General features: G+C 45.0%; 1 protein-coding gene and 1 pseudogene across 1 annotated transcript; one reads left to right on the top strand and one right to left on the bottom strand.

The window, feature by feature from the left end:
* Nucleotides 1–1,280: 1,280 nt before the first annotated feature.
* LOC125523265 lies at nt 1,281–4,221 on the bottom strand. Its single transcript, XM_048688310.1, has 7 exons — nt 3,927–4,221; nt 3,723–3,836; nt 3,216–3,491; nt 2,878–3,129; nt 2,581–2,621; nt 2,186–2,360; nt 1,281–1,674 (listed from the first exon to the last, which is right to left on the bottom strand). The coding sequence occupies exons 1-7, from the start codon at nt 3,993–3,995 to the stop codon at nt 1,393–1,395; spliced, it is 1,209 nt and encodes a 402-aa protein (XP_048544267.1). The 5' UTR covers nt 3,996–4,221; the 3' UTR covers nt 1,281–1,392.
* A 1,915-nt stretch (nt 4,222–6,136) lies between these two features.
* Nucleotides 6,137–8,375, top strand: LOC125518255 (annotated as a pseudogene).
* Nucleotides 8,376–27,842: the final 19,467 nt, after the last annotated feature.

The raw sequence follows: 27,842 nt of genomic DNA, 5'->3' as shown, positions 1-27,842 counted from the left end.
AAGAAAACATGGGCTCCCCGCTTTCACCCATACTTTGACCAATCACAATGGCCAGAGTACCATGGAGTTCAACTATGGCCGGATCCGGAGTTGAAGGTTGTTAAACGTGGTAGACGTAAAACAAAGCGTTTCCATATGTTCTTTTTTTTCATATGTTCCATTTGTTTGTATTGTCTTTACTAACCATTATGTTTCACTCATTGTAGGTATGGCAGCTTCCCAACCCAACAAACCAACAATGAAGGAGGATGGCGAAGATGAGATGGCGGGATGGTGGGAGAAGGCTGCGAAGAAGCTTAGAGAGGAGGATGCAGCCAAGCTAAAGAAGAAAAAGGAAGAGGAGCTTGAGGAGAAGAGGAAGGAAGAAGAGAGAGCGTCAAATGCGATGCGCGCTAGGGAGCAAGCATTGGTGAGGAAATGTGAGGAGGCACAGAAGAAGCGTCAAAAGGATTTTGAAGAAGGAACCATGAAGCTTTGGGCAATTGCAGCTGAAAAAAAAGAGAGGGAGGAAAAGATATTCATGGAGAGGGTGGTTAAGGAGGCCCACCTCATAAGGAAAAGGGAGGAGGAAGAGGAAGAAGAGAAGAAGAAGAAGAAGGGAAAGGGGCCTTGCTCTACGCAATAGAGCTATGTCATCTTCAACTTGCTTGTGGACGATAATCGTGTTATCCTCTAAACTATGCTCTTCGATTTGGTTGTGAACTACTATGTGTCATGAACTACTATCTCTCCTCTTCGATTTGGTTGTGATCTACTATGTGTCATGAAGTACTATGTATTATGAATTAGTATGTGTCATGAAGTACTATGTGTCGTGAACTACTATGTGTCGTGAAGTACTATGTGTCGTGAACTACTATGTGTCACAGTTCTTTGCTTGCTATGTGTCGTGAGCTACTATCTCTCCTCATCGGAATATGTGTGCGTGTGTCAAAAAATTTGCTAAGTACAGGTGCAACGCCTAGCTACTGGGCGTTGCACTGCACAGTGTGGCGCCTCGGTGCCAGGCGCTGCATGGGCTGTAGCTTGCAAACAGAGTCATTATCAGGTAGAGATGAGGAAGGGAGAGGGAGACTTGGTGCACCCAGAGGGTGATTGTCATGGTTCAGAGTTCAATGTGGTTGAGCAGGGAGTTGAGGTCACCCTCGAGGATCCAGACCAGTTCAAACATGTCGAGACTGCCAATGTGAATGATCAAGATGAGGGCTTTACTGGTGAAGCTAATGAAGATCAATTTCAACATTATTAAGACAACAAGTGCAACATAGAAGATCAAGTTCAACATTGCTAAGACGTCAACTCCAAGTTCAACATAACTAAGACATACAAAGAGGATCAAGTTCAACATAGAGCTACCACAAATAAAGGACTATGGCTGGTTCCTAAGAAGAGCTAGTTCCTTGAGCGCTTTTTGGCTGCTCCCCCCCTCTTGCTAGCTAACTTCTTGACCTTCCTAGGAAGAGGAACACGCTCCCGCTCCGGCTCCGATTCCTCCACGTCATCGACATCGTCATCCAAATAGTCATCCAAAGCCGCCATCCGTGAGGTGTCGACCGTCCTTTTGCCTCTTTCGGTGAAGTCTTCAGGTGTGTACTTGTTGATTTCCTTTCTAGGCTTTAGCATGTATCTAGACCTAACCTGATACGTCCCCAAGGTCATATCATCATCAGCAACCTATGCATCAACAAAAGATATGGAAAGACCATGTGTGAGGATATAGTTAGCAATGCATCAACAATTGGATATATGCTCATGCCATACCTCTTGGGTGACCACACCCACATCCTCATCCTCCAAATGATCACCATGGCTCTGGCCCGAAGCGGGATCTGATGGTGTCGCCGACCTAGACCGTTCTGGTGATACATACTCGGGGTCACGACAACCAAAAAGGTTTGATAGCCGCCTTAACTTTTGGCCCTGGAGCTGCAACATGTACAAGTGAATGAGACATCGAACGTAGCAACACATGTTAAGTGCTAGTTTGAAGGAGATGTGAACCTTGATGAATGCTCGAAGTGCACCTTCTCCATCGCTTTTTCCAGCCGGGGTTATTTCAAGAATAGTCTCGGTCTCATCAGCTGCTTTCTTGATCTGGGCACGCTATGAACAAAAATGGTATTAACGTGTTAGGCAAGCGAAGATGTGAATAGTGTGAATGAAAAGCAAAGAGGGCAAATACCACAAAGTTCATCATTGGAGCTGAAGGGATCACTGAGTTGCCTTTCCTGACTAATGCGTTGTACTGGTGTTGGGCTACCTCATCAAAAACAGTGGGTTCTTCCAAAATCTCCTCAGCATACGCCGGCTTGCATACCTCCACACGGGTACTTGCAAGAAACCATGTGAGATAGTTGTTGAACGCTACAGGGCAGTGCTCACGAAGCTAGACTCCTTTTCTAGCCCTAGCTTGCTCCACACTAAGCGCAAACTGTACGACATACTTTCTGTGATGCTTGGCCCAATCCTTAATCTTCCGCTGCCTTTTCCTATCCAACCTGCAAGTTAGAAACATAATATTAGTAGCATCGAAACCGCCGAGAAGCTGCTAAGTACTCAAGGTTAATTATATCTTATGCGTGTAGCAACTTGTCCGTGTCCTCCCACTCCGGCGGATGTGCCTGGAACAAACCAAACTGACGGCGCACTCGATGTGGGAGGTGAAGCTCCACCGCCCAGTTGCATATGAGTGGGCACCGCATACGCCAGAGATCCCTATCCCTAGTGCACATCGGATTCAGCCTGAACTCTAAAGGGTTACCAAAACTATCTCATGTTCCATACGGCTCCCATATCACCTGCAAAATGGGATAGAATGCAAAATTGATATCGAGTTGCAATAGAAGCATCATAATCACTTATGCCATGTCAATTCACCTGCTCAGGCGTGATCGCGTCAAGCTCACTCTGGTACAACTTGTACATGACCGAGGGATCATCTGTCGTCTCATTTATCACATCCCACTTGTAAGCCCAAGTGGGTAGCCGTAGTAGGTCGCCTTTGTCGTCCCAATCATCGTACTTCACCTTCTTCGGACGTCCAACCGGCAAACGCTCCCAGCTCCATATGGAAAGTGCGAGCAAACAACCACCAATACCTCCAGATGACCTACAACAGGCTTCGTCCAACTGCACATAAAAGAGAACATGGTTCAATTAAGAGCAAGATCGCATTCATAATGTAGCAATGAAGCGAAAAAGAAACAACTTCATACCTGTCTATACAAGTAAGCCAGTGTCGCCGAACCCCAACTCCATTTGCTATCGAAGACGGTCAACGCCTTCAGCCACATCCATGGAGCATTCTTGCTTGTGCCATCAGCAAACATGGTCCTGGATATCACATACCACATGTAGACACGAGCATATATCTTGACCGTGTCCTCATCAGCTTCCGGTGGGCAAGTACCAAAGTGCTCAGTAATCCACGTGAAAGTAGCACTGGCTGCGACTCTTTCCTTCTTCTTGTTTTCTGCTGCTGGTTCCGGAGGCTCCGGAGGAACCATACCGATAAGGGCATGCATCTGCGCGCGCCACCCATCGGAGTCGGTGCTCATACATAGAGGATTCCCATCAATAGGAAGACCGGTGATCATAGCAATATCCTGGAGCGTCACTGTCATCTCCCCGGTCCGTAGATGGAAACTATGTGTCTCCGGCAGCCAATGATCAATAAGCGCGGTGAGTGCTGGAGCATTGTTGGGTGGCGTCGACCGTCTGACCATATGAATGAAAGGGAGAAGTCCTGTCTCCCTTACATACGGTGTGTATCGCTCATCATAGCGCATCCACCCAAGGGTGACCCCGTGAGAACGAAGCTTCAAAAGTGCAAGCGCCTACAAACAAACAATTCATAACATTACATATGGGGCATTTGTGTTTGAAATAAATACGAAATTCATAAAACAGGCCACTTTCATTATTACCCGCTGCTCCACCGCCATAGCGTACGACCGGTGTTGTTTGTCCCAGTGATCATCGAGAAGCCAAACCATCCTAACAATTTTGAAAGAAAGCTTTCTTGTCAACACGATTATCTTTTCAATACAAATAAACTAAAGTACGCCTACTAGATGCAAAATACAAAGCATATGTATCCAAACCATTCTTGCCAATACAAATGTAATTTCAATAAACTAAACTAAGCCTACCTCATGCAAGATTCAATACAAATATCTTTTCCATATAAATAAAATGTCAACCTATGTATCCAAACTATATAAATAACATGTCAACCTATGTATCCAAACCAAATTCTAGTCTAACAAGGGTTCCCCAAATCTAATACATGCAAGATTCAAACAAAAATTCCCTAAATCTAATACACACAAGATTCAAACAAGGGTTCCTCAAATCTCCGAAATAGCATACATTCTATGGATAGAAAGAAGGGGATCGGAGAAAAGTACCTTCTAGGATGGATTGGTGAAGGAATCCACGGGCCAAATCGTCAGATTTGAAGATTTTTTAAGAGGGGATTGAGAGGGGGAGAGGAGGAAGCCGCCGGCCGCCTGTTCTGTAACTCCTCTGGAACGAAGGGGGGGGGTGGGGGGGGGCAGCGGGCGGCTGGCATCTAAGTCACAGTGCAGCGCCTGCGGGCCGGGCGCTGCACATTACGGTGCAGCGCCTAGCTCTGAGGCGCTGCACTGCTGGGTGCGGGCCCAGGGGCTGCCACGGTGGACTGAGGTGCAACGCCCCCGAGCTAGGCGCTGCACAGTAGGGTGTGGCGCCTGCGTCGCGGACGCTACACAAAAGGGTCAGTGCTGTGAAATAGTTTCACGGGCAGTTCATTTTGTGAATTGATTTCGTCCACAGGTCAAAATAGTCAAAATTGCCCTTTCACTCCTCTCTGCAGCAGAACCCCGGCGGCGGGAGCAGCACGAGCAACAAGGGAGGCAGGGAGCAGCACGGCTGTGCCACCGACGCCAGCCACCTACGGCATTTAGTACTCCGGTGGCGGTGAGCCAGTTCATCCCTGCCGTTTTGATTTCAATCGGTGAATTGACTGGATGCACTTGTAAAACTAGCAAAAAGGGTAGTTTCGTCCATTGTTTTATGCATATACTATGTTTATCATTTGCAATTATTGTTTTTATGTGAAAAAGTGGCAAAATATCAAAGTCCAATGTAAAAAGTGGCAGAATATCAATTACAATGTAAGCAGTGGCAAATTGTCGAAGTGCAAAGTAAGTGGTGGCAAAAAATCAAAAAAACCCATCAATAAACTACAAACTCCATCCGCAACTTTGGTCAGTGAATTAGGTACTCCCAGCACAGTTGTAGTGTACCTTGAAATATCAAAGTCAACATCCATTGTTCTATCAATAATTTTCAAAGGCAATTATTTCTACTACCTTGTGGAACTTGATTTCCCCTTAATAATTTATGACAGCGTCACGCATGAACATGAAAGAAAAGAGAGAAACGGCTGGCACACACACATCTTTTACTTTCTGCTGCTTAATTTCCTCTTGTAATTTATGACAACGTCAACCATGAACATGAACGAAAAGAGAGAAACGGCTGGCACGCACACATTGATCGACCGTTCCTGTTGCTGTCTTGCTGATCGACGGTGCTGTTCTGTTGCCGTGGTGGTTATGCTGGCCATCCCGTGGTGCCTGATGATTTACCCGGCGATGGCGGTGGGGATCAGCTCGGTTTGGGGTATGGTTTTCGTGGAGATTTTTAAGGTCGCTGTCCTTTCTCGGAGCTCCTCCTCCTCCTCCTCTCTCTCTCTCTCTCTCTCTCTCTCTCTCTCTCTCTCTCTCTCTCTCTCTCTTCTCTCTCTCTCTCTCTCCTTGCCGGTGAGGACCACCGTGGCCTTGGCGTTTCCTCTCAAGGTTGGTGGCACTTCTCCTCTGGAACGAACTTAACTAATCCTATTACAAGGCTAGCTAGCTTGGCAGTAGCTATATATAACTACCCCCCGTCCATTGCCATTGTTTCCTTGCACCCCATCACCGGCAACAACCTCATCCCCCTCGACTCGATCGACTCCATCGTTTCCCCTCCCCTCCTGCTCCCTCCCATCAATTATCGCTAGTTGTGTGTAGCATTTCACTCCAGCTATAGTAGTGTCTTCTTTATCTATCCTATAGTGATCTCTGTGTGCGTGAGATTCACCCCCCGTCCATTGCCATTGTTTCCTTGCACCCCATCACCGGCAACAACCTCATCCCCCTCGACTCGATCGACTCCATCGTTTCCCCTCCCCTCCTGCTCCCTCCCATCAATTATCGCTAGTTGTGTGTAGCATTTCACTCCAGCTATAGTAGTGTCTTCTTTATCTATCCTATAGTGATCTCTGTGTGCGTGAGATTCACCGATCCACCATGAGCATCTCCGTGAATGGGCAGTCGGTGGTGCCGCCGGGGTTCCGGTTCCACCCAACGGAGGAGGAGCTGCTCACCTACTACCTCGCCAAGAAGGTGGCGTCCCAGCGCATCGACCTCGACGTCATCCGCGACGTCGATCTCAACAAGCTCGAGCCATGGGACATCCAAGGTGAGTGCATGAGTTCCTTTGTTCATCTTCTACACTACCGTTTAGTTTCAAGAATGCTCTTATATTATGAAACGGAGAGAGCAGTTTGCATCTTGATACTTCTCCTGTATGGATGGTGAACTAATCGGCCATGGAAAAAACGCATGCAGAGCGGTGCCGGATCGGAACTGGCCCGCAGAACGACTGGTATCTGTTCAGCCACAAGGACAAGAAGTATCCGACGGGGACACGCACCAACCGCGCCACCGCCGCCGGGTTCTGGAAGGCCACCGGCCGGGACAAGGCCATCTACTCCCCCGCCGGGTCCGGCCGCATCGGCATGCGCAAGACGCTCGTCTTCTACAAGGGCCGCGCCCCGCACGGCCACAAGTCCGACTGGATCATGCATGAGTACCGCCTCGACGACGCCGCCCCCGTCAACCCCACGGCCGGCGAGGCCACCTACTACTCCAGTGACTCATTCCCGGTATGTGATCTACTAGTACAGTCCCTCTCTCCAGACTGTACAATACTGTAGTACGTCGCAATTGCATGCACGGCGGCCGGCCGACAGGGATGGAGATCGTTCGCTAGTGGTGCATGCGTGCGATCAATGTACGTACTGTATGCACACTTTCTATGTATCTACACGTGGCACATATGCGACTGTAGACGACAAAGTCTAGTGAAGATTATGTCCGGGTGGTGGTTGGGAATGGCGACACACATGACACATGATGCAATGGAATTAATTGCAATTTGCGAGTGGGGACGGATGTTATACTACTCCCTCCGTTTCTTCTTAGTCCGCATATAAGGTTTGGTCAAAGTCAAGTTTGACTAACTTTATATTAAAAAATATATACATTCACAATATGAAATCAATATTATCAGATGCACCATTTAACTATGGGTAGAAGCTATGAAAAAATATAGCAAAGTTAAGTCCTTGGTCCCTTGGTACTACTGCTGCTACTGGTATGTCCAAATAATCGAATAGTGGACCTTTGTGCACGGAGACACCGGCATATGACAAACTACTAACAAACCTCCATTACCGAGCGAGCCTTTTCAAGGGTCAAACACTACGTACATGCATGCATGATGATGAATCGACATGCCTTTTGAGCTGCCTTAGATAGTTAGCTTGAAGAACATTTTTATATTATGAGATGGAGGGAGAAGTTTCTTTGAAAATGTAAATCTAGTCTCAACAAAAAATTGCAGGTAATTAAGCTCGTCACGCGCGCTTGATTAGTCAATTGATGGTGTCTATCCGTATCATATGAGCAGATACAAGGCCTAGCCGGCGAACAGCCGTCGGCGCCGGAGGACGGGTGGGTCATCTGCCGGGTGTTCAAGAAGAAGAACATCGTCGTGCAGCGCCAAGCTGGCCAGAACCGCGGCGGTGGCGGCGCAGCGTCCAGCAAGCTAGTCGGCGCCGGTGCCATGGAGAGCAGCCAGAGCAACTGCTCGTCGACGTTGATGGCCGGCAGCGACCGCGCCAAGGCGCAGATGATGCACTGCTCCGCCAGCGACGACGGGCTCGACCACATCCTCAGCTACATGGGCCGCTCATCCACGGCATCGTGCAGGCAGGAGACCAAGCCCACCAACCCATCATCGTCAGCGCTGGACCACCTGATCAACAGCGCGTGCCACAGCGGCAGCAGCACCCTGTACGACAAGTTCATGAAGCTCCCGCCGCTCGAGCACGTCGTCCCCAGCGGGATCCTGCCGCGCCGGCCGAGTACGGCGGCGACTGGGACGATCTTGACCGGCTGGCGGAGTACGAGCTCAACGGCCTCATCGCACCAAATGAATGTGTAGATTCTAGTACTCCTGAACTAAAACCACAACGAGAATTATCATATGGAGGGAGTACATAGGAAGATGCAAGAGTCAGTGCGTCTAAACGAAAGGTGTCATACAGAAAAAGTAAAAGTGGATATAAATAACCTAAGACAGAGGAGGTCCTATCCAAAGACAATATTACATGTCCTACGGAAAAGTAGAAGTAGATATAAATAACCTAAGATGATGGAGAACACCTCCCCCTAATGCCTCTTCATCCTGACCCCTTTATATATCCCCTCCCCAGCCCATCCATGAATATGCGGGAACTTTCGCACCCCTGCCCCATCAACTTTGTTGCACCGATGACCATGTGTGGGTAGCGCTCCTTGGACTATGGGTCCAAAGCAATAGCTTTGTGGCATCTACTCTCCCCCGTTCTTCAATACAAATATCTCATGAGCTGTCTAACATGATTGTGATCTATCAGATGTAATTTTGGATGTTATGAATTATAACTTTAATACCAGAATATATATAGATTATTTATTATTTTGTTTTGGTTCTTTGTTGCATGATTTGTATATGTACATTCTCTCTAATCTATTAGTTTTGCACTAGCCATGTTTGGATGATTGATCTCTAAGAGAGAGTTTTGTATGTTGGTTGGGTTTAACCTTCCAAATAACCTATCTGAGTGGCAGAAAGACCAAACAAGCTTGTACTGTGTTATTGCCACTAAAGAGAAACAAGATAGTTGCCTACTAGGGAGTAGGGCGTTTTGGAGCTCGGCCTCCATGGAGGCCGGATTATTTGAAAAATTCAAAATTCACACTTTTCAGTTTCAAAAAAATCTGAAAACAATCATACAAGTAAACAAGGATGTTATGAGTATGTATGTAAAATTTGAGGATGAAATACCCGAAAATGCGATCTGTGCAAAAAAAACAAATTCATGGACTTTGAGAATGAATAGTGCATCTACTAAAAAGCCTCAGATTTGTTCTTTTTGTGTAGCACTCATTTTAAAGTGCTTCGTCCTGAAAATTTACACACATATGCTTTATGTCTCTAAGTATGTGTGTATTTTTTTTCAATTTTTTTTGAAACGTGAAAATTTGAATTTTGATCAAGTCAAACTCGGGCTCCATGGAGCCCGAGCTCTAAAGAGCATTTTCGACAACTTCTCGTTGATGGACCGAAACTAAGGAGAATAATATTGTCAACATTATGTCACCTTACTTGATGCAATGCTTTGTTTTATTACTTAATACTTTGAATTGTATTGACGAATTTCGGTCTTGAAGTGGAGTATTAGCAATAGATAACAGTCTATGGATATAAGGACGAAATTTTTATATGCTGGCATATATGATGAAAGTCAAACATGAAAACGACAATTTAACTGATACGCAACTGTAATTTGTTTACCGTGGTATACGCGGAGTGGGCATGGACACTCGGCATAGCTTTTGCCGTGGTGAAATTAGTCTTCGACGAGTAGTTTGCACACTCGGCTTATAAGCGTTTTCCTGTAGTGTTAATTTGCTCGCCAGAATGCAGGGGAGTTCTGTTCTCTCGATGAGACGCGAGCTCTTTCGAGATTAAATTGTAATAATCTTACTCACGAGCTCTATCTTCGCTTGTTTCTGAAGCAAGATGCTAATAGCAGAGAGGTTTTCTACACACTACATCAGGCATCACATCATTAAACATAGATAAATATGTTTTTCAATAGTTGGTTGGGTTTCCTTTGTCAAATGCACCTGTCTCTTGTCTGATTGCCTGCACGACAGAAGCTTCAGGCCATTCTGGGTCACCATACAGTTGAACTAAAGCTACAACTGACCTACACCCAGCAGGGGACACTCCAGACAACTCTGGAGCTGAAGCCTCCTCTGGCTAGGCTAGGAAGAATGTTGCCTAGATCAGGGGCGACCACCTATATGTCCTGTATGCATTAGATGGAGACCGTCGCCGTATGGCTCGCAATCTTCCTGATCATACATTTTGTTTCTGACGGGTTGCTGCTCTGATTTGGTATGGTGGAACCGGTCGTTTGGTGCGGGTGAGTCCAGAATCGTAGAATGGTCCTCTGAAATAGCCAGGCAGGGCCAGAGAATTGACGCTTCAAACAGTTATTCTTTGCATTAATTTTCTTTTCTGATTTTCATTGTTTGCCGGAATTGCTTCCTCCGTTCAGGACAAGGCGTCGACGCAGCCTACCAAATCATGTAGAGTACATCCTGTAGGTAACCTCGTGGCGTGTGCAACACATGTAATAGTAGTATACACAAGCAAACCACTAGAAAACACCTAAAATTTTTCTCACAATTTATCCTTCTTTAACAGTGCAGGTTTTATCAAAGGAAAAAAAGACACAGTGCAGAGTTGATATGTAGCAGTGCCGAAGAAGGATCTGATTATCAACCCAGCTCAAGCATAACTCAATCATTCACCCACTAGCTGCTGCTACCTAGGATTCCTAGTACTATTATTCTGTCCATATACGAGTGTGGTGGGGTGTTAGGTGCTGCTAATGCAAATCATTAGATGCCCGATCCCCGACGGCAATGTAGTGGCGGCCGATGGTGCATGCGGGAGCAGTAGTACTACGTGGACAGGCGCCCGGTGCTGGGCGACGTGATGACTTGGGAGCTGACCACTTGAACGAGATCACGCAGCAAAGCTGCTGAAGGCCAGGGGGGTCATGGTGGAGGGAGAATACTTGGCCTCGGCCTTTTATATCTAGCATACACGAGTTAGGGCAACTTCGATCAACGGATATGGGAGTTGGTTATCCAACTATGTGCATCAAATTCAGACAACAGGGGTGGGTCAGGCCGACCTAGAGGACAAAGTACATGGGCTGCCAGGACATGTGATTGACAGTGGGCCAAGCAGACCCCGCATGGTGTCTGGATTTCAACAAAGCTCCCCAATTTTGCTTTCAGTTTAGTAAAATTCCTACATGCGAACTGATAGGTTGAGGTACCACATTGGATGACAAAAAGTGTTTGTACCTCGTGGGCTGGACCTTTACAGGCATTTTGAGGCACCACACCCTTAGGACGTTAGCGCACGCATGATAATGCCTCGTAGGCCACACCCGGTCCGGCCAGTCCATGCATCGTATGCATATGCACGATGCTATCCTGATGCCAAAACTTTTTCACAGCTCCATCACATGATCTAATTAAACTAGACTTGATAGTTTAAAGCGAACTCCATCATGCACGTGCATTTGTTTCTTTCGCTTGTTGATCTTGCTCCTGCTGTTGTGGTATATACTCATGAGTAGTATTGCTTGTGCTCATGTGACTGATTAATTTGGCTAGGCAAAGTGCATCCATGATTTAACCCTTTTCGTTTGAGCGAGAAATGGGAGTCAAATGGCAAGTATAACGAGCAAATAAGTCATATCAAGGATGGAGATCATCATATGGAATGGAACTATTTGAGGGGCTGGTCATTTCTCTTAATTTGCCAGGTTCATGTTCAATATAGCTGTAAAGTATTACTGATCATCTTTGGACTGCGGACCTACTTGTTGTTGGGGAACGTAGTAATTTCAAAATTTTCCTACGCACACGCAAGATTATGGTGATGCACAACAACGAGAGGGGAGAGTGTAATCTATGTACCCTCGTAGACCGACAGCGAAAGCGTTATGACGACGCGGTTGATGTAGTCGTACGTCTTCACGGCCCGACCGATCAAGCACCGAAACTACGGCACCTCCGAGTTCTAGCACACGTTCAGCTCGATGACGATCCCCGGACTCCGATCCAGCAAAGTTTCGGGGAAGAGTTCCGTCAGCATGACGGCGTGGTGACGATCTTGATGTTCTACCGTCGCAGGGCTTCGCCTAAGCACCGCTACAATATTATCGAGGATTATGGTGGAAGGGGGCACCGCACATGGCTAAGAGAACGATCACGAAGATCAACTTGTGTGTCTATTGTTGAGAAACGTAGCATAAATTCAAAATTTTCCTACGCATCACCAAGATCTATTTATGGAGTCATCTAGCAACGAGGGAGGAGTGGATCTACATACCCTTGTAGATCGCGCGCGGAAGCGTTCAAGAGAACGGGGTTGATGGAGTCGTACTCGTCGTGATCCAAATCACTGATGATCCTAGGGCCGAACGGACGGCACCTCCGCGTTCAACACACGTACGGAGCAGCGACGTCTCCTCCTTCTTGATCCAGCAAGGGGGAGGAGAGGTTGATGGAGATCCAGCAGCACGACGGCGTGGTGGTGGAAGTAGCGGGATTCCAACAGGGCTTCGCCAAGCGCTGTGGGAGGAGGGAGATGTGTCATGGGAGGGAGAGGGAGGCGCCAGGGCTTAGGTATGGTTGCCCTCCCTTCCCCCCACTATATATAGGGCCAAGGGAGAGGAGGGGGGGGGGGCGCAGCCTTGGTCCTTCCTCCAAGGAAGGTGCGGCCAAGGGAGGAGTCCATCCTCCCCAAGGCACCTAGGAGGTGCCTTCCCCCTTTAGGACTCTTCCTTTCCCCTCTTCTCTTGGCGCATGGGCCTCTTGGGGCTGGTGCCCTTGGCCCATATAGGCCAAGGCGCACCCCCTACAGCCCATGTGGCCCCCCGGGGCAGGTGGCCCCACCCGGTGGACCCCCGGGACCCTTCCGGTGGTCCCGGTATATTACTGATAAAACCCGAAACTTTTCCGGCGACCAAAACAGGACTTCCCATATATAAATCTTTACCTCCGGACCATTCCGGAACTCCTCATGACGTCCGGGATCTCATCCGGGACTCCGAAAAACATTCGGTAACCACGTATATCTATTCCCTATAACCCTAGCGTCATCGAACCTTAAGTGTGTAGACCCTACGGGTTCGGGAACCATGCAGACATGACCGAGATAACTCTCCGGTCAATAACCAATAGCGGGATTTGGATACCCATGTTGGCTCCCACATGTTCCACGATGATCTCATCGGATGAACCACGATGTCAAGGACTTAATCAATCCCGTATACAATTCCCTTTGTCTAGCGGTACGATACTTGCCCGAGATTCGATCGTCGGTATCCCGATACCTTGTTCAATCTCGTTACCGGCAAGTCTCTTTACTCGTTCCGTAACACATCATCCCGTGATCAACTCCTTGATCACATTGTGCACATTATGATGATGTCCTACCGAGTGGGCCCAGAGATACCTCTCTGTTTACACGGAGTGACAAATCCCAGTCTCGATTCGTGCCAACCCAACAGACACTTTCAGAGATACCCGTAGTGTACCTTTATAGCCACCCAGTTACGTTGTGACGTTTGGCACACCCAAAGCACTCCTACGGTATCGGGAGTTGCACAATCTCATGGTCTAAGGAAATGATACTTGACATTAGAAAAGCTTTAGCATACGAACTACACGATCTTTGTGCTAGGCTTAGGATTGGGTCTTGTCCATCACATCATTCTCCCAATGATGTGATCCCGTTATCAACGACATCCAATGTCCATGGTCAGGAAACCGTAACCATCTATTGATCAACGAGCTAGTCAACTAGAGGCTTACTAGGGACATGGTGTTGTCTATGTATCCACACATGTATCTGAGTTTCCTATCAATACAATTCTAGCATGGATAATAAACGATTATCATGAACAAGGAAATATAATAATAACTAATTTATTATTGCCTCTAGGGCATATTTCCAACAGTCTCCCACTTGCACTAGAGTCAATAATCCAGTTCACATCGCTATGTGATTAACACTCAAGGTCACATCCCCATGTGACTAACACCCAAAGAGTTTACTAGAGTCAATAATCTAGTTCACATTACCATGTGATTAACACTCGATGAGTTCTGGGTTTGAACATGTTATGCTTGTGAGAGATGTTATAGTCAACGGGTCTGAATCTTTCAGATCCGTATGTACTTCGCAAATCTCTATGTCATCTTGTAGATGCAGCTACTACGCTATATTTGGAGCCATTTCAAATAACTGTTCTACTTGGAGCTATTCTAAATTGTTGCTCCATTATACGTATCCGGTATCTCTACTCAGAGCTATCCGGATAGGTGTTAAGCTTGCATCGACGTAACTCTTTACGTCGAACTCTTTATCACCTCCATAACCGAGAAACATATCCTTATTCCTCTAAGGATAATTTAGACCGCTATCTGGTGAATCTACTCCTAGATTACCTTTGTACCCTCTTGCCAGATATGTGGCAAGGCACACATCAGGTGCGGTACTCAGCATGGCATACCATGTAGAGCCTATGACAAAAGCATAGGGGACGACCTTCGTCCTTCCTCTTTCTTCTGCCGTGGTCGAGCTTTAAGTCTTAACTTCATACCTTACAACTCAGGCAAGAACTCCTTCTTTGACTGATCCATCTTGAACACCTTCAAGATCATGTCAAGGTATGTGCTCATTTGAAAGTACCATTAAGCGTTTTGATCTATCCTTATAGATCTTGATGCTCAATGTTCAAGTAGCTTAATCCAGGCTTTCCATTGAAAAACACTTTCCAAATAACCCTATATGCTTTCCAGAAATTCTACGTCATTTCTGATCAACAATATGTCAACAACATATATTCATTAGATATTCTATAGTGCTCCCACTCACTTCTTTGGAAATACAAGTTTCTCATAAACTTTGTATAAACCCAAAATATTTGATCATCTCATCAAAGCGTACATTCCAACTCCGAGATGCTTACTCTAGTCCCTAGAAGGATTGCTGGAGCTTTGCATACTTATTAGCATCTTTCAGGATTGACAAAACCTTCCGGTTTGTATCACATACAACCTTTCCTAAAAAAAACGTCGAGGAAACAATGTTTTGACATCCTATCTGCAAGATTTCATAAATAATGCAGTAATCGCTAATATAATTCCAACAGACCCTTAGCATCGCTACGAGTGAGAAAGTCTCATCATAGTCAACTCCTTGAACTTGTCGGAAAACATCTTAACGACAAGTCGAGCTTTCTTAATGGTGACATTTACCATCATTGTCCGTCTTCCTTTTAAAATCCATCTGCACTCAACAGCCTTACGACCATCGAGTTGTTCTGCCAAAGTCTACACTTTGTTTTCATACATGGATCCTTTCTCGGATTTTATGGCCTCGAGCCATTTATCGGAATCCGGGCCCACCATCGCTTCTCCATAGCTCGTAGGTTCATTGTTGTCTAGCAACATGACTTCCAAGACAGGATTACGTACCACTCTGAAGTAGTGCGCATCCTTGTCATCCCACGAGGTTTGGTAGTGAGTTGATCTGAAGTTTCATGATCACTATCATAAGCTTCCACTTCAATTGGTGTAGGTGCCACAGGAACAACTCCTGTGCCCTGCCACACACTAGTTGAAGAGACGGTTCAATAACCTCATCAAGTCTCCACCATCCTCCCACTCAATTCTTTCGAGAGAAACTTTTCCTCGAGAAAGGACCCGATTCTAGAAACAATCCCTTATTGCTTTCGGATCTGAGACGGGAGGTATACCCAACTGTTTTGGGTGTCCTATGAAGATGCATTTATCCGCTTTGGGTTCGAGCTTATCAGCCTGAAACCTTTTCACATAAGCGTCGCAGCCCCAAACTTTTAAGAAATGATAGCTTAGGTTTCTCTAAACCATAGTTCATACGGTGTCATCTCATCGGAATTACGTGGTGCCCCTTTTAAAGTGAATGTGGTTGTCTCTAATGCCTAACCCATAAACTATTGTGGTAATTCGATAAGAGACATCATGGTATGCATCATATCCAATAGGGTGCTGTTATGGTGTTCGGACACACCATCACACTATGGTGTTCCATGCTGTATCGGTTGTGAAACAATTTCCACAATGTCTTAATTCTGTGCCAAACTCGTAATTCAGATATTCATCTCTACGATCATATCATAGACATTTTATCCTCTTGTCACGACGATCTTTCAACTTCACCCTGAAATTACTTGAACCTTTCAATAATCCAGACTCGTGATTCATCAAGTAAATATACTTAACATCTACTCAAATCATCTGTGAAGTAAGAACATAACGATATCCACTACATGCCTCAGCACTCATTGGACTGCACACATCAAAATGTATTACTTCCAACAAGTTGCTTTCTAGTTCCATTTTACTGAAAACGAGGCTTTCAGTCATCTTGCCCATGTGGTATGATTTGCATGTCTCAAGTGATTCAAAATCAAGTGAGTCCAAACGGTCCATTTGCATGGAGTTTCTTCATGCATATACACCAATAGACATGGTTCGCATGTCTCAAACTTTTCTCAAAAACGAGTAAGTCCAAAGATCCATCAACATGGAGCTTCTTCATGTGTTTTATACCGATATGACTTACGTGGCAGTGCCACAAGTAGGTGGTACTATCATTACTATCTTTTGGCATGAACATGTGTATCACTACGATTGAGATTCAATAAACCATTCATTTCAGGTGTAAGACCATTGAAGATATTATTCAAATAAGCAGAGTAACCATTATTCTCCTTAAATGAATAACCATATTGCGATAGACATAATCCAATCATGTCTATGCTCAACGCAAACACTAATCTCGATAGTAGAGGGAGCGTGCGATGCTTGATTACATCAAGCTTGGAAAAACTTCCAACACATATTGCCAGCTCACCTTTAGCTAGTCTCCGTTTACTCCGCAGCCTTTTATTTCGAGTTTACTAACATTTAGCAACCGAACCGGTATATAATACCATGGTGCTACTAGGAGTACTAGTAAAGTACACATTAATACAATGTATATCCAATATACTTCTATCAACTTTGCCAGCCTTCTCATCTACCAAGTATCTAGGGTAATTCTGCTCCAGTGGCTGTTCCCTTTATTACAGAAGCACTTAGTCTCGGGCTTGGGTTCAACTTTGGGTTTCTTCACTAGAGCAGCAGCTGATTTGCCGTTTCATGAAGCATCCCTTTTTGCCCTTGCCCTTCTTGAAACTAGTGGTTTCACCAACCATCAACAATTGATGCTCCTTCTTGATCTCTACTTTTGTGGTGTCAAACATCGCGAATATCTCAAGGATCATCATATATGTCCCTGATATATTATAGTTCATCACGAAGCTCAAGCAGCTTGGTGGTAATGACTTCGGAGAACCATCACTATTTCATCTGGAAGATTAACTCCCACTCGATTCAAGCGATTGTTGTACTCAGACAATCTGAGCACAAGTTCAACAATTGAGCTTTTCTCCCTTAGTTTGCAGGTTAAGAAAATCGTCGGAGGTCTTATACCTCTTGACGTGGGCACGAGCCTGAAATCCCAATTTCAGCCCTCGAAACATCTCATATGTTTCGCGACGTTTCAAAATGTCTTCGGTGCCTCAACTCTAAGCCGTTTAACTGAACTATCACGTAGTTATCAAAATGTGTATGTTAGATGTTCGCAATATCCATAGACAACGTTCGAGGTTCAGCACACTGAGCGGTGCATTAAGGACATAAGCCTTCTATGAAGCAATGAGGACAAACCTCAGTTTACGGACCTAGTCCGCATAATTACTACTATCAACTTTCAACTAAATTTTCTCTAGGAACATATCTAAACAGTAGAACTAAAGCGCGAGCTACGACATAATTTGTGAAGACCTTTTGACTATGTTCAGGATAATTAAGTTCATATTATGAACTCCCACTCAAATAGACATCCCTCTAGTCATCTAAGTGATTACATGATCCGAGTCAACTAGGCCGTGTCCGATCATCACGTGAGACGGACTAGTCAACATCGGTGAACATCTTCATGTTGATCGTATCTTCTATACGACTCATGCTCGACCTTTCGGTCTCTTGTGTTCCGAGGCCATGTCTGTACATGCTAGGCTCGTCAAGTCAACCTAAGTGTTTTGCATGTGTTCCGAGGCCATGTCTGTACATGCTAGGCTCGTCAACACCCGTTGTATTCGAACGTAAGAATCTATCACACCCGATCATCACGTGGTGCTTTGAAACGACGAACTTTCACAATGGTGCACAGTTAGGGGGAACACCTTCTTGAAATTTTAGTGAGGGATCATCTTATTTACTACCGTCGTTCTAACTAAACAAGATGCATAAACATGATAAACATCACATGCAATCAAATAGTGACATGATATGGCCATCATCACTTTGCTCCTCTTGATCTCCATCTTCGGGGCTCCATGATCATCATCGTCACCGGCATGACACCATGATCTCCATCATCATGATCTCTATCATCGTGTCTTCATGAAGTTGTCTCGTCAACTATTACTTCTACTACTACAGCTAACGGTTAGCAATAAAGTAAAGTAATTACATGACGTTTATGTTGACACGCAGGTCATAAATAAATTAAGACAACTCCTATGGCTCCTGCCGGTTGTCATACTCATCGACATGCAAGTCATGATTCCTATTACAAGAACATGATCAATCTCATACATCACATATATCATTCATCACTTCCTTTTGGCCATATCACATCACATAGCATACCCTGCAAAAACAAGTTAGACGTCCTCTAATTGTTGTTTGCATGTTTTACGTGGCTGCTATGGGTTTCTAGCAAGAACGTTTCTTACCTACGCAAAAACCACAACGTGATATGCCAATTGCTATTTACCCTTCATAAGGACCCTTTTCATCGAATCCGATCCGACTAAAGTGGGAGAGACAGACACCCGCTAGACACCTTATGCAACTAGTGCATGTCAGTCGGTGGAACCAGTCTCACGTAAGCGTACGTGTAAGGTTGGTCCGGGCAGCTTCATCCCACAATGCCGCCGAATCAAGATTGGACTAGTAACGGTAAGCATATTGAACAAAATCAACGCCCACAACTACTTTGTGTTCTACTCGTGCATAGTAACTACGCATAGACCTAGCTCATGATGCCACTGTTGGGGTACGTAGCATAAATTCAAAATTTTCCTACGCATCACCAAGATCTATCTATGGAGTCATCTAGCAACAAGGGAGGAGTGGATCTACATACCCTTGTAGATCGCGCGCGGAAGCGTTCAAGAGAACGGGGTTGATGGAGTCGTACTCGTCGTGATCCAAATCACCGATGATCCTAGCGCCGAACGGACGGCACCTCCGCGTTCAACACACGTACGGAGTAGCGACGTCTCCTTCTTCTTGATCCAGCAAGGGGGGAGGAGAGGTTGATGGAGATCCAGCAGCAGGACGACGGCGTGGTGGTGGAAGTAGCGGGATTCCAACAGGGCTTCGCCAAGCGCTGCGGGAGGAGGGAGATGTGTCATGGGAGGGAGAGGGAGGCGCCAGGGCTTAGGTATGGTTGCCCTCCCTTCCCCCCACTATATATAGGGCCAAGGGAGAGGGGGGAGGCGCAGCCTTGGCCCTTCCTCCAAGGAAGGGTGCGGCCAGGGGAGGAGTCCCTCCTCCCCAAGGCACCTCGGAGGTGCCTTCCCCCTTTAGGACTCTTCCTTTCCCTCTTCTCTTCTCTTGGCGCATGGGCCTCTTGGGGCTGGTGCCCTTGGCCCATATAGGCCAAGGCGCACCCCCTACAGCCCATGTGGCCCCCCGGGGCAGGTGGCCCCACCCGGTGGACCCCCGGGACCCTTCCGGTGGTCCCGGTACAATACCGGTGACCCCGAAACTTGTCCCGATGGCCGAAATAGCACTTCCTATATATAATTCTTTACCTCCGGACCATTCCGGAACTCCTCGTGACGTCCGGGATCTCATCCGGGACTCCGAACAACTTTCGGGTTACCGCATACTAATATCTCTATAACCCTAGCGTCACCGAACCTTAAGTGTGTAGACCCTACGGGTTCGGGAGACATGCAGACATGACTGAGAAGACTCTCCGGTCAATAACCAACAGCGGGATCTGGATACCCATGTTGGCTCCCACATGTTCCATGATGATCTCATCGGATGAACCACAATGTCAAGGACTTAATCAATCCCGTATACAATTCCCTTTGTCTAGCGGTACGATACTTGCCCGAGATTCGATCGTCAGTATCCCGATACCTTGTTCAATCTCGTTACCGGCAAGTCTCTTTACTCGTTTCGTAACACATCATCCCGTGATCAACTCCTTGATCACATTGTGCACATTATGATGATGTCCTACCGAGTGGGCCCAGAGAAACCTCTCCGTTTACACGGAGTGACAAATCCCAGTCTCGATTCATGCCAACCCAACAGACACTTTCGGAGATACCTGTAGTGTACCTTTATAGTCACCCAGTTACGTTGTGACGTTTGGCACACCCAAAGTATTCCTACGGTATCCGGGAGTTGCACAATCTCATGGTCTAAGGAAATGATACTTGACATTAGAAAAGCTTTAGCATACGAACTACATGATCTTGTGCTATGCTTAGGATTGGGTCTTGTCCATCACATCATTCTCCTAATGATGTGATCCCGTTATCAACGACATCCAATGTCCATGGTCAGGAAACCGTAACCATCTATTGATTAACGAGCTAGTCAACTAGAGGCTTACTAGGGACATGGTGTTGTCTATGTATCCACACATGTATCTGAGTTTCCTATCAATACAATTCTAGCATGGATAATAAACGATTATCATGAACAAGGAAATATAATAATAACTAATTTATTATTGCCTCTAGGGCATATTTCCAACAGTCTCCCACTTGCACTAGAGTCAATAATCCAGTTCAAATCGCTATGTGACTAACACTCAAGGTCACATCCCCATGTGACTAACACCCAAAGAGTTTACTAGAGTCAATAATCTAGTTCACATTACCATGTGATTAACACTCGATGAGTTCTGGGTTTGATCATGTTATGCTTGTGAGAGATGTTACAGTCAACGGGTCTGAATCTTTCAGATCCGTATGTACTTCGCAAATTTCTTATGTCATCTTGTAGATGCAGCTACTATGCTATATTTGGAGCCATTTCAAATAACTGTTCTACTTGGAGCTATTCTAAATTGTTGCTCCATTATACGTATCCGGTATCTCTACTCAGAGCTATCCGGATAGGTGTTAAGCTTGCATCGACGTAACTCTTTACGTCGAACTCTTTATCACCTCCATAACCGAGAAACATATCCTTATTCCTCTAAGGATAATTTAGACCGCTATCTGGTGATCTACTCCTAGATTACCTTTGTACCCTCTTGCCAGATATGTGGCAAGGCACACATCAGGTGCGGTACTCAGCATGGCATACCGTATAGAGCCTATGACAAAAGCATAGGGGACGACCTTCGTCCTTCCTCTTTCTTCTGCCGTGGTCGAGCTTTAAGTCTTAACTTCATACCTTACAACTCAGGCAAGAACTCCTTCTTTGACTGATCCATCTTGAACACCTTCAAGATCATGTCAAGGTATGTGCTCATTTGAAAGTACCATTAAGCGTTTTGATCTATCCTTATAGATCTTGATGCTCAATGTTCAAGTAGCTTAATCCAGGCTTTCCATTGAAAAACACTTTCCAAATATGTCGACAATGCTCTGCACGGAGCTACTCTAACTAATTGCTCCCACTTTTCAATATGTATCTAGATCGAGACTTAGAGCCATCCAGATCTGTGTCAAAACTTGCATCGACGTAACTTTTTACGACGAACCTTTTGTCACCTCCATAATTGAGAAATATTTCCTTATTCCACAAGGATAATTTTGACCGATGTCCAGTGATCTACTCCTAGATCACTATTGTACTCCCTTGCCAAAATCAGTGTAGGGTATACGATAGATCTGGTACATAGCATGGCATATTTTATAGAACCTATGGCTGAGGCATAGGGAATGACTTTCATTCTCTTTCTATCTTCTGCCGTGGTCGGGCTTTTAGTCTTACTCAATTTCACACCTTGTAACACAGGCAAGAACTCTTTCTTTGACTGTTCCATTTTAAACTATTTCAAAATCTTGTCAAGGTATGTACTCATTGAAAAAACTTATCAAGCGTCTTGATCTATCTCTATAGATCTTGATGCTCAATGTGTAAGCAGCTTCACTGAGGTCTTTCTTTGAAAAACTCCTTTCAAACACTTCTTTATGCTTTACAGAATAATTCTACATTATTTCCGATCAACAATATGTCACTCACATATACTTATCAGAAATGCTGTAGTGCTCCCACTCACTTTCTTGTAAATATAGACTTCACCGCAAGTCTGTATAAACTATATGCTTTGATCAACTCATCAAGGCGTATATTCCAACTCCGAGATGCTTGTGCTAGTCCATAGATGGATCGCTGGAGCTTGCACATTTTTGTTAACACCTTTAGGATTGACAAAACCTTCTGGTTGCATCATATACAACTCTTCTTTAAGAAATCCATTAAGGATTGCAGTTTTGTTATCCATTTGCTAGATTTCATAAAAATGCGGCAATTGCTAACATGATTCGGACAGACTTTAAGCATCGATAAGAGTGAGAAAATCTCATCGTAGTTAACACCTTGAACTTTGTCAAAAACCTTTTTCGATAAGTCTAGCTTTGTAGATAGTAACACTACTATCAGCGTCCGTCTTCCTCTTGAAGATCCATTTAATCTCAATGGCTTGCCGATCATCGGGCAAGTCAACCAAAGTCCATACTTTGTTCTCATACATGGATCCCATCTCAGATTTCATGGCCTCAAGCCATTTTGCGGAATCTGGGCTCATCATCGCTTCCTCATAGTTCGTAGGTTCGTCATGGTCAAGTAACATGACCTCCAGAACAGGATTACCGTACCACTTTGGTGTGGATCTCACTCTGGTTACCTACGAGGTTCGGTAGTAACTTGATCTGAAGTTACATGATCATTATCGTTAGCTTCCTCACTAATTGGTGTAGTAGTCACAGGAACAGATTTCTGTGATGAACTACTTTTCAATAAGGGAGCAGGTACAGTTACTTCATCAAGTTCTACTTTCCTCCCACTCACTTCTTTCGAGAGAAACTCCTTCTCTAGAAAGGATCCATTCTCAGCAATGAATAACTTGCCTTCGGATCTGTGATAGAAGGTGTACCCAACATTTTCTTTTGGGTATCCTATGAAGATTTACTTCTCCGATTTGGGTTCGAGCTTATCATGTTGAAACTTTTTCACATAAGCATTGCAGTCCCAAACTTTAAGAAACGACAGCTTAGGTTTCTCGCCAAACCACAGTTCATACGGTGTCGTCTCAACGGATTTGGATGGTGCCCTTTTTTACGTGAATATAGCTGTCTCTAATGCATAACCCCAAAACGATAGTGGTAGATCGGTAAGAGACACCATAGATCGCACTATATCTAATAAAGTACGATTATGACGTTCGGACACACCATTACACTGTGGTGTTCCAGGTGGCGTGAGTAGTGAAACTATTTCACATTTGTTTTAACTGAAGGCCAAACTCGTAACTCAAATATTTTACTTCTGCGATCATATCGTAGAAACTTTTATTTTTGTTACGATGATTCTCCACATCACTCTGAAATTCTTTGAACTTTTCAAATATTTCAGACTTGTGTTTCATCAAGTAGATATACTCATATCTGCTCAAATCATCTGTGAAGATCAGAAAATAATGATACCTGCCACGAGCCTCAATATTCATCGGACCACATACATCAGTATGTATGATTTCCAACAAATCTGTTGCTCGCTCTATTGTTATGGAGAACGGAGTCTTAGTTATCTTGCCCATGAGGCATGGTTCGCAAGCATCAACTGATTCATAATCAAGTGATTCCAAAACCCATCAATATGGATTTTCTTCATGCTCTTTACACCAATATGACCTAAACGGTAGTGCCTCAAATAAGTTGCACTATCATTATTAACTTTGCATCTTTTGGTTTCAATATTATGAATATGTGCATCACTACGATCGAGATCCAACGAACCATTTTCATTGGGTGTGTAACCATATAAGGTTTTATTCATGTAAACAGAACAACAATTTATTCTCTTACTTAAATGAATAACCGTATTGCAATAAACATGATCAAATCATGTTCATGCTCAACGCAAACACCAAATAACACTTATTTAGGTTCAACACTAATCCCGAAAGTATAGGGAATGTGCGATGATGATCATATCAATCATGGAACCACTTCCAACACACATCGTCACTTCACCCTTAACTAGTCTCTGTTCATTCTGCAACTCCCGATTCAAGTTACTAATCATAGTAACTGAACTAGTATCAAATACTGAGGGGTTGCTATAAACACTAGTAAAGCACACATCAATGACATGTATATCAAATATACTTATGTTCACTTTGCCATCCTTCTTATCCGCCAATCACTTGGGGTAGTTCCGCTTCCAGTGACCAGTCCCTTTGCAGTAGAAGCACTTAGTCTCAGGCTTAGGATCAGATTTGGGCTTCTTCACTTGAGTAGCAACTTGCTTGCCGTTCTTCTTGAAGTTCCCCTTCTTCCCTTTGCCCTTTTCTTGAAACTAGTGGTCTTGTCAACCATCAACACTTGATGCTCTTTCTTGATTTCTACCTTCATCAATTTTATCATCATGAAAAGCTCGGGAGTCGTTTTCGTCATCCCTTGCATACTATAGTTCATCACGTAGTTCTACTAACTTGGTGATGGTGACTAGAGAATTCTGTCAATCACTATCTTATCTGGAAGATTAACTCCCACTTGATTCAAGTGATTATAGTACCCAGACAATCTGAGCACATACTCACTAGTTGAGCGATTCTCCTCCATCTTTTAGCTATAGAACTTGTTGGAAACTTCATATCTCTCAACTCGGGTATTTGCTTGAAATATTAACTTCAACTCCTGGAACATCTCATATGGTCCATGACGTTCAAAATGTCTTTGAAGTCCCGATTCTAAGCCGTTAAGCATGGTGCACTAAACTATCAAGTAGTCATCATATTTGAGCTAGCCAAACGTTTATAACGTCTGCATTTGCTCCTGCATTAGGTCTGTCATCTAGCGGTGCATCAAGGACATAATTCTTCTGTGCAGCAATGAGGATAAACCTCAGATCACGGATCTAATCCGCATCTTTGCTACTAACATCTTTCAACTTAGTTTTCTCTAGGAACATATATAAAACATAGGGAAGCAACAACGCGAGCTATTGATCTACAATATAGATACACTAATACTACCAGGGCTAAGTTCATGATAAATTAAAGTTCAATTAATCATATTATTTAAGAACTCCCACTTAGAAAGACATTCCTCTAATCTTCTAAGTGATTACGTGATCCAAATCAACTAAACCATAACCGATCATCACGTGAAATGGAGTAGTTTTCAATGGTGAACATCGGTATGTTGATCATATCTACTATATGATTCACGCTCGACCTTTCGGTCTCAGTGTTCCGAGGCCATATCTGCATATGCTAGGCTCGTCAAGTTTAACCTGAGTATTCTGCGTGTGCAAAACTGGCTTGCACCCGTTGTAGATGGACGTAGAGCTTATCACACCCGATCATCACGTGGTGTCTGGGCACGACGAACTTTGGCAACGGTGCATACTCAGGGAGAACACTTTTATCTTGAAATTTAGTGAGAGATCATCTTATAATGCTACCGTCAATCAAAGCAAGATAAGGTGCATAAAAGATAAACATCACATGCAATCAATATAAGTGATATGATATGGCCATCATCATCTTGTGCTTGTGGTCTCCATCTCCGAAGCATCGTCACGATCACCATCGTCACTGGCGCGACACCTTGATCTCCATCGTAGCATCGTTGTCGTCTCGCCAATCTTATGCTTCTACGACTATCGCTACCGCTTAGTGATAAAGTAAAGCATTACAGGGCGATTGCATTGCTTACAATAAAGCGACAACCATATGGCTCCTGCCAGTTGCCGATAACTCGGTTACAAAACATGATCATCTCATACAATAAAAATTAGCATCATGTCTTGACCATATCACATCATAACATGCCCTACAAAAACAAGTTAGACGTCCTCTACTTTGTTTGTTGCAAGTTTTACGTGGCTGCTACGGGCTTAAGCAAGAACCAATCTTACCTACGCATCAAAACCACAACGATAGTTTGTCAAGTTGGTGCAGTTTTAACCTTCGCAAGGACCGGGCGTAACCACACTCGTTTCAATTAAAATTGGAGAAACTGACACCCGCCAGCCACCTGTGTGCAAAGCACGTCGGTAGAACCAGTCTCGCGTAAGCGTACGCGTAATGTCGGTCCGGGCCGCTTCATCCAATAATACCCCCGAACCAAAGTATGACATGCTGGTAAGCAGTATGACTTATATCGCCCATAACTCACTTGTGTTCTACTCGTGCATATAACATCAACACATAAAACCTAGGCTCTGATATCACTGTTGGGGAACGTAGTAATTTCAAAATTTTCTACGCACACGCAAGATCATGGTGATGCACAGCAACGAGAGGGGAGAGTGTAATCTACGTACCCTCGTAGACCGACAGCGAAAGCGTTATGACAACGCGGTTGATGTAGTCGTACGTCTTCACGGCCTGACCGATCAAGCACCGAAACTACGGCACCTCCGAGTTCTAGCACACGTTCAGCTCGATGACGATCCCCGGACTCCGATCCAGCAAAGTGTCGAGGAAGAGTTCCGTCAGCATGACGGCGTGGTGACGATCTTGATGTTCTACCATCGCAGGGCTTCGCCTAAGCACCGCTATAATATTATCGAGGATTATGGTGGAAAGGGGCACCGCACACGGCTAAGAGAACGATCACGAAGATCAACTTGTGTGCCTATTGGAAGCCCCCTGCCCCCGTATATAAAGGAGTGGAGGAGGGAAGGGCCGGCCCTCTCTATGGCGCGCCCTAGGGGAGTCCTACTCCCACCGGGAGTAGGATTCCCCCTTTCCTAGTCCAACTAGGAGTCCTTCCATGTAGTGGGAGTAGGAGACAAGGAAGGGGAAGAGGGAAGAGAAGGAAGGAGGGGGCGCCGCCCCTCCCCCTAGTCCAATTCGGACTAGTCAATGGGGGGGCGCGCGGCCTGCCTCTCCCTCTCCCCTAAAGCCCAATAAGGCCCATATACTTCTTCTCCCGTATTCCCGTAACTCCTCGGTACTCCGAAAAATATCCGAACCACTCGGAACCTTTCCGATGTCCGAATATAGTCGTCCAATATATCGATCTTTACGTCTCAACCATTTCGAGACTCCTCGTCATGTCCCCGATCTCATACGGGACTCCGAACTCCTTCAGTACATCAAAACTCATAAACTCATAACATAACTGTCATCGAAACCTTAAGCATGCGGACCCTACGGGTTCGAGAACAATGTAGACATGACCGAGACACGTCTCCGGTCAATAACCAATAGCGGAACCTGGATGCTCATATTGGCTCCTACATATTCTACGAAGATCTTTATCGGTCAGACCGCATAACAACATACATTGTTCCCTTTGTCATCGGTATGTTACTTGCCCGAGATTCGATCGTCGGTATCTTAATACCTAGTTCAATCTCGTTACCAGCAAGTCGCTTTACTTGTTCCGTAATACATCATCTCACAACTAACTCATTAGTTGCAATGCTTGCAAGGCTTATGTGATGTGCATTACCGAGAGGGCCCAGAGATACCTCTCCGACAATCGGAGTGACAAATCCTAATCTCGAAATACG

Source organism: Triticum urartu, chromosome 7 (assembly GCF_003073215.2).
Source record: "Triticum urartu cultivar G1812 chromosome 7, Tu2.1, whole genome shotgun sequence".
Classification (NCBI taxonomy): Eukaryota; Viridiplantae; Streptophyta; class Magnoliopsida; order Poales; family Poaceae; genus Triticum; species Triticum urartu.
Note: the sequence above shows the minus strand (reverse complement) of the source record. Positions and strands in the feature narration are given on the sequence as shown.

What these genes read in the sequence shown, in the direction of transcription:
- LOC125523265 (XM_048688310.1), bottom strand. Translation starts at nt 3,995, where the DNA reads ATGGTTTGGCTTCTCGATGATCACTGGGACAAACAACACCGGTCGTAC. An exon ending in ACGCGATCACGCCTGAGCAG is followed by an intron (nt 2,622 to 2,877) that starts GTGAATTGACAT and finishes GGTTTGTTCCAG; the next exon opens with GCACATCCGCCGGAGTGGGA. An exon ending in GACACGGACAAGTTGCTACA is followed by an intron (nt 2,361 to 2,580) that starts CGCATAAGATAT and finishes CCCTGTAGCGTT; the next exon opens with CAACAACTATCTCACATGGT.